Source organism: Cupressus sempervirens, chromosome 4 (genome assembly GCF_028749045.1).
Source record: "Cupressus sempervirens isolate cs-2001-9-10 chromosome 4, ASM2874904v1, whole genome shotgun sequence".
Lineage (NCBI taxonomy): Eukaryota > Viridiplantae > Streptophyta > Pinopsida > Cupressales > Cupressaceae > Cupressus > Cupressus sempervirens.
This window is the reverse complement of record NC_143121.1, coordinates 211,277,632-211,284,532: the sequence shown is the minus strand read 5'-3', so window position 1 is coordinate 211,284,532 and position 6,901 is coordinate 211,277,632. Positions and strand designations below refer to the sequence as shown.

General features: G+C 34.4%; 1 protein-coding gene across 1 annotated transcript; it reads right to left on the bottom strand.

The window, feature by feature from the left end:
- Positions 1-1,466: 1,466 nt before the first annotated feature.
- Positions 1,467-5,999, bottom strand: LOC149560730 (disease resistance protein ADR1-like). The gene is made up of 6 exons (XM_089824774.1): positions 5,068-5,999; positions 4,080-4,489; positions 3,362-3,717; positions 3,072-3,280; positions 2,017-2,845; positions 1,467-1,806 (listed from the first exon to the last, which is right to left on the bottom strand). Exons 1-5 carry the CDS (start codon positions 5,738-5,740, stop codon positions 2,028-2,030), a joined length of 2,466 nt encoding a protein of 821 aa, XP_089680900.1. The 5' UTR covers positions 5,741-5,999; the 3' UTR covers positions 1,467-1,806; positions 2,017-2,027.
- Between the last annotated feature and the right edge of the window lie 902 nt (positions 6,000-6,901).

The window sequence follows — 6,901 nt, the reverse complement described above, 5'->3', positions numbered from 1 at the left end:
TTGGCCTAGGGTGTGAAAGTGAAAGGAAAAAACCCTCTCTAAGGATTTGAATGCCTTCAAGGCGAACATCATGAGGTCTCCAAATCTTGGAAATCCCTTCTTGCAACATGCTTTCAAAAGGAGTGTGACAAACGAAATACCCAATTGGGGTTTGTTGATCTAACCAAGTGCATTCACTATCAAACTCCTTGACATTCAAAACAATATTAGGATAGGAATTACATCATGGAACACTTTGGGGATGAACTTGCATTGTCATTTGTTCGACGACTCCATTCTCTCCAATAGTAGAAACTCCAACATTGACATCAATTGCGGAGTCAGAGAAGGCTGAGGCCATTATAAATCAATACTAATCTTGCAGTAAATGCGGTATGATAGGTGGCAAACTAGCAAGAGTTCATACAAAAGCCGTACAAACCCTAGTAGAGCACATTTTTTCTTTCAAAAAAATGTTTGCTACTACATCAATTTGTCAAAGTTTGGAAGACGTCTATTTTGTCAAAGTTCAATTGTTAGAATTATAATGTCATAATGCATTTATTGACTTCTAAAACTAATAAATCTTTTTAAATAATATATTTAAAGACCATGCTCTTACCTTATAACTCCATTCCGCCTATGAAACCATAATTCTTTAAAATATAAATACTAAATATAAAGCATAGTTAAAATAATTATCATTTTATGAATTAAATAATATCTATATTACTATTGATAAATGTTGTTATACAATCAAAATAAAATAGATTAAGTGAAAATCAAACTACTATTAAAATCTATATGATGAACAAGATAGTAGAAATTATCAATTCTTATAAATCAAATTTAAGAAATTCACCAATGACTAGTAATATTATCAGCACTTGAAATTTGAGATATGAATTATCATAACTCGAATTCAAAATATTCAATAAATGTTAATATAAATATATAAAATACCTTTTAATCTTTTAAAGATTTCAACTTACAATTTCTTGGAAAGAAAATGTTTTAAAAAATTATTCATGTTTTGTTTCTTTTTAAACTTATTTAAGTGCAAACATAAATCTTATAAATGTAAATAAATGTTTTATATGTAAATACTAATTGATCTCACAAAAATGATTTATGTAGTGATTACTCACTAGAATGTCTAAGAGGAAATTGGACTTCCTCCATTATATAATACATTCTTGTGATTTGTATGTTTTCTAAGTTTAGTGTTTAAACATCTATTTCTTTATATTGTTCTTTATAGTCCTTTATATTGTCCTAACTCCATTAAACATAGGTCAATGTGTTTGAATAAAAAGTTATACAGATATATCTTACCACAAACAAAAAATAAATTATAAGTTTGGTGTATACATTAGCACCAATTATCTATTAAAAAACAATTAAGAACCAATAAATAAATAAATAAATAAACAAAATATTCAAACATAACCATAATTAATTCCCAAAAAAATTCAATACACTCTTCCTTGAATTCGACATCTCGACCGATGTGAATCTCGTCATTATTCATATATTCATTACCCCAAATATTTTGAAAACATTTTCAGTTGATTTTAATTTCATCAAACATAAAATAAGCAAACAAAGTTAATTGAATATCACAAATTGTAGCCAAATAGAAAAACTCTGTTCAGAAAGAGTTTAATTAACCAGTACACGATTCAAATTTCCAAACTACTATAATTGCAGTGCAGATGTCGGAGTGACCAAGAAAGTCCATCTCCACGCATTTAACGCTTCCTCTTTCAAGCTTTATATTAAAAGAAAAGACTCAAAACTGGCTTTGTCACTGGTAAACCGTTCTTTCTGCACCGACAAGAAGAAAAAACAATAATTAAAACACAGGCTTGCTACACTTAGCAGCTGAATACAAATTTATTCACAATTTAGGGTTCATTTTAAGGGGAAATGGTTGTCTAGTTTCTAGGAGTTAGGTGCTTGACTCTAGAATATAAAGTATCTTTATAAAAAAAATTAATAGACAGGGAAAAAGGAGATATTTCTTTTATATAATACCAAGATGGGAGTTAATCATCAAGCCAATCCAAACTGAACTGAACTTCCACAATATCAACTCTAAGCTCTGGGATGGTAATTCCTTTGGCCTTCAACCACTGTTTCCCAATCTTTTCATCGCATATGACATGTTTCAGGGAAATTAGTCCACAAACACTTTTGGGCAGCCTCTTCAAACGAGAGCACTCTTTCATATCTAACTCAGTTAAGTTCTTCAGCTGCCCTATTTCGTCTGGAAGTTCTTTGAGACCCACACACACTGAAATGTCCAGATATTCCAACCACCTAAGATTTCCAATTGATGATGGAAGCTCTTTTAGGCTTGCTAGTGCTGACAACCTTAACACTCTTAGAGACCTCAGATTTCCAAGCTCATATGGTAATTTCTGAACCTGATGGCAGTTGGTAATGGAGCACATTTGAGCAGAAGGCATATAGAATATATTTGGGGGCAACTCCTCTAAATCACTGCAATGGTCCATGTTTAAATCATGCAGATTGGTAACATTGAATGTGGATGGGTTTTTGAGCCCTTCACATAAGCTCAAGGAAAGCTTCTCCAAGTTCTGCAGCGCTTTGCTCTGTTTTAGAACAGCTGGTGCAATCACTTTCTCCAGGCGGACACTTTTGAGGTGTGTGTGTGAAGATAACGTTTCTAGACCTTTCACAGTTGCCCTCTTTGTGCCATAGTTGTATACCATGAGAAATTTCAATTTCTTCATGGATTTCAGAAATGAAGGCAGGTAATATTCACTTGCAGTAAAGAGTAATACCAGAGCCTCTGCTTCCGGGAAATTCATCTCGTACCACTGGTTTTCTCCCATGGGCCCTGCATGTACAAATCAGAAAATGAAACTCAATTAGACATTAAAATATATGGCTACAAATAATAGTTATTTTTTAAGGACAACCCATAAGACAATTGAAGTTTCATTGTCCTACTATTTATTATTATGTCGGTCATATCCACAATTCACTCACAACATTTTGTAATTTAAATTTAAACAATTAAAATCTTAACTGGTGAGATTCCTCTGAGAGATTTTGAAACTCACCTGTGTGAATAGAAACTACCTGAGCACCAAACTGTGCATCAGAAAACGCCCATGACCCTGGCAAGTTAAGCTCCTTTCTGGGCATAAGCAATCTCTTCCTGTGGACTACATCGCCCTGGCATCCCAAATACAAGGCCAAATCTCTAATTCCATCGTGCTGAAATAAGTAGAGCTCAGAGACACTTCCATGGGAAATTGCAGCTTCGTTCCTGATATTTTCAACAACCATGTCAAGAATGTTCAAAGAAATGGTAACAGAATTTGTGTACATGAAAAAGATAGACAGTTACCCTGGACTACTGGTCAAACTCAGCAGATTTCGACTTGCAAGTTCCAACAGGATGGCAAATGCATCTTGCCATTCCATATTCCGAGCATAAACCCAAATATCTAGCAGAGCATCGGCACATATCTTTGAGTCCTCTGGAAATGCCCCCAAGTCTATGAAACATTCCCTCACCACATCATCTAACAAATCAACACTCGTCTCCAAGCATTTAAAAAGCCCTTCTTTGTGATAAGTTGATATGATTTCCCCTTTGGACAGTTTATTCTTTGCAATCTCCCAGACCACAGGTGGCTCACCATGCAAAGAGCTTGCAATCACCTTAAGAGCTAATGGCAGACCCTTACATTTTCCTTGCACCTGTTACTCATAAATATGGAAAACAAATTCAGGAAAACTAGTTTATCAACATAATCACACATACCATTTACATCATATGTTTGCATATAACTATCTGAACTTCTGATCTGGGTGCTTGATACTATGTTACTTGGGAATCCCATAGTACAAATTACTTCTAAATGATCATTTGAATATTTTATTCTTGCAAGCTTAGACCTTATTTCCTCCTGTCTAATCTACCAAAAAGTCAGAGGATTAATATTGCTATTGTAAAAATTTCAGATATAAAAAATAAAAATAAAACTAATGCATATTTAAAAGTATGATTGATTTCGGCCAGCTCTTATAAAACAATGAAGAGACCAGAGAAGAATACACACCTCTTTCACTAGATTTGCATCTGCGGTGCATGGAAGTGATGTCTGTCCGAAAGCCCAGAAGCAGAAAAGTGACAGAGCATCTTCCTGGCCCAGTAATGGCAATTGATACACTTCTGTAGAAGGATTTTTCTGTAGGATGGAACTGTCTCTAGTTGTGATCAGGGTTTTGTATCCTGGGCCTTCAAATAGCAAATTTTCTAGGCTTACTCTGTCCCAGACATCATCCAGAATCACAAGAGTTGGCTTCACTTGTTTCACAAGCTGATGTTTCAACTTCAAATGTGCATCTTCCACATTATGAAATTCAGGTTCCTTCTTCCCAGTTATCTTCTCCCACATGGTCTCTAGAATGCTCTTTAGATTTGGGGACCGTGAAACTGTGATGAAAAATATGTTGCTTCCAAAATAATCTGATATATACAATAAACCAAATCTAGGATTCAGTAATTTCTTTTACATTCAAGATAATTAAACTTTGACAGACTGAAACCAGTAATTAGTACATAGAGCGAGAGGTAAATACAGTACTAAATGAGATTTACAGTCTTGTGTGAACAAAACAGAGAATAATAACTACTACATAGAACTGTAAACCAGACAGATATATTTATAATCTACTGTAGGAAATCGAAATAAACATTCGTGGTCAACTATATTAAAATTTCAACAACTCATTTCAGAACATACATCACTAAAAAGAATCTTTTTGCTCATGACTATGAGGATGCTAGAATTTCGTCTAATCTCCACATACAAGGGTAACAAAAAGCACCCAAAATCTTGGAATATGTTGGGAGAAATAGCTTAGAAATTTCTGATAGTACCTTTCAAATGAAAACTTAAAACAAAACAAAAACCTTATCCAAATTGAGGGGAATCCCCAACAAAACAAAAACATTATCCAAATTGAGGGGAAACCCATTTCATCTTAATGTAAACATAAAACAACAGAAAAGCAGTAACCATTTTGAGGGGAAGCCCATTTTACCTTTAATCCGAGAATCGTTACAGAGAGCCAGAGCCAAAGTGGTTTTGCCACCTCCTCCCATACACTGTACTCCTACAACAGATATTCCATTGTCGACCAAAAGTTCCTTCAAATCCCCAGTGGATTTCTCCAGACCAAGGAAAATTTGAGATTTTACATAACCATTTTCATGATTATACCTTTCAAAATCTCCTAGAGTCTCGATATTAGAGTCAATGACATCATCTAAAACCATTTGTTGAAGCGTCATGGTATTTCCGGAAGGGTCATTTGTTAGCATGGAAGCTTGTTTGAACATGAAATCATTCAGGCCCCAGCTTATATCTGCAGCCTTGGATGGGTGATTATTTTCCAGTTCTGCTAAAAGAACTCTGGTGTCAAGCAATATCTGGGCAGGAATTAACCCCAGGAAGCTATTAATATTCTTTTCAAGCTTCAAAATCTGTGAAGCGTACCTATAATTAAGAGGCAGGTTGAAAAGACTAATATTTTCGCATTTTTTCACGAGTTCCGCACCTCTTACAAGTGTACTGTAAAACTCGTGCAAAATGGGATTTTGCTTATCCTTGGGCAATTTGAGATCAGATATATAAATTTCCTGAATGGCCGGGGTTAGACACTTCAGCTGAGAAGCAACTCTAATGCTTAGACTCTTACAATTGAAAATCTCCATTGCGTATATATCTACGAGCAAAATGAAAAAGCGGGGTTCTACACACAAATTAGCTTTCTCTGTTCTGCAGTTTGAAACCTGCTGAACTGCGTACTCAAACAGTGGTGGCAAAAAGAGTTGAATAAATTCAACTTTCAGTAAATAGAAAGAAGGCAGCACTGTTCACAGCTGCACTACGTAGAGAAGAATGAAGATTGATATGTTTTTTCAAAAGATGACTTTGTGACTTATACCATAGGCATGATATTTCAGACCGAATGAGTGGTAACTCTTACGGGAGCGTTATATATAGACGGAGGAATTTTCTGTATAGGTCAAGCAATTAATTGAAAATTTTATGAACAGGGTTCTGGGCAGTTTCTTTCTTCGAGGGGGGACCAAGGTCCAAGTTTGTGGATCGCCATGGACATAAAAATTAAAACGAATGTGATGTAAAATAAACTTTCCTACGTTTATACACTAGCACTTATAGTCTCCAGGTTTAAGGGTTACATCGATACTTTCGTCACAATCTTGATTCTAATCTTAATTTACAACTTACAAACTTAAGTAAATAATTTATTCTTATAGATTCACATTTTTTATAGACAATAAACTTAACAAAGACATAAGAACATTCCAAGAACATTTCTATTTATTCATAGCCAAGACAGAATAATAGAAACACAGTACAATATATATAGAAGCACATTGAAAATAACAAGATAGGCATAGATAGTTTTCCAAGATTTGATGGTTCCACAGTCCTTAGTATTTCGAAAAAAGAGCTTTCAGAAATGAATTTGAACTTTAAGATCAACATTTTGAACTAGTGAATCTCAAAGCTTTCCCACAAAAGCAAAATTTAAGGTTCTAAGTGAGTAATGTGGTTGGTTATCATTCACGAAAATAAGGATAGGCAAACAGGATACTTTTAAATGACATATGACATAATGAGAGTGTGCTAAATATTGATCATGGCAGCAATTTCTAGTCCAAGCATTTATACAAACTTTATCAACAATGGAAAACCAGAATAATAGAGAGGCTACAATTATTACTAGAAAGACAATCAACTGAATAGACAAGGAATTGAAGTTGTGAGTTATGCCAAGCATGGAGAGGCTTATTAGTACAAATATTTTTAGCTTTCTAAGGCTGATTTCCATTGATCTTAAGGAT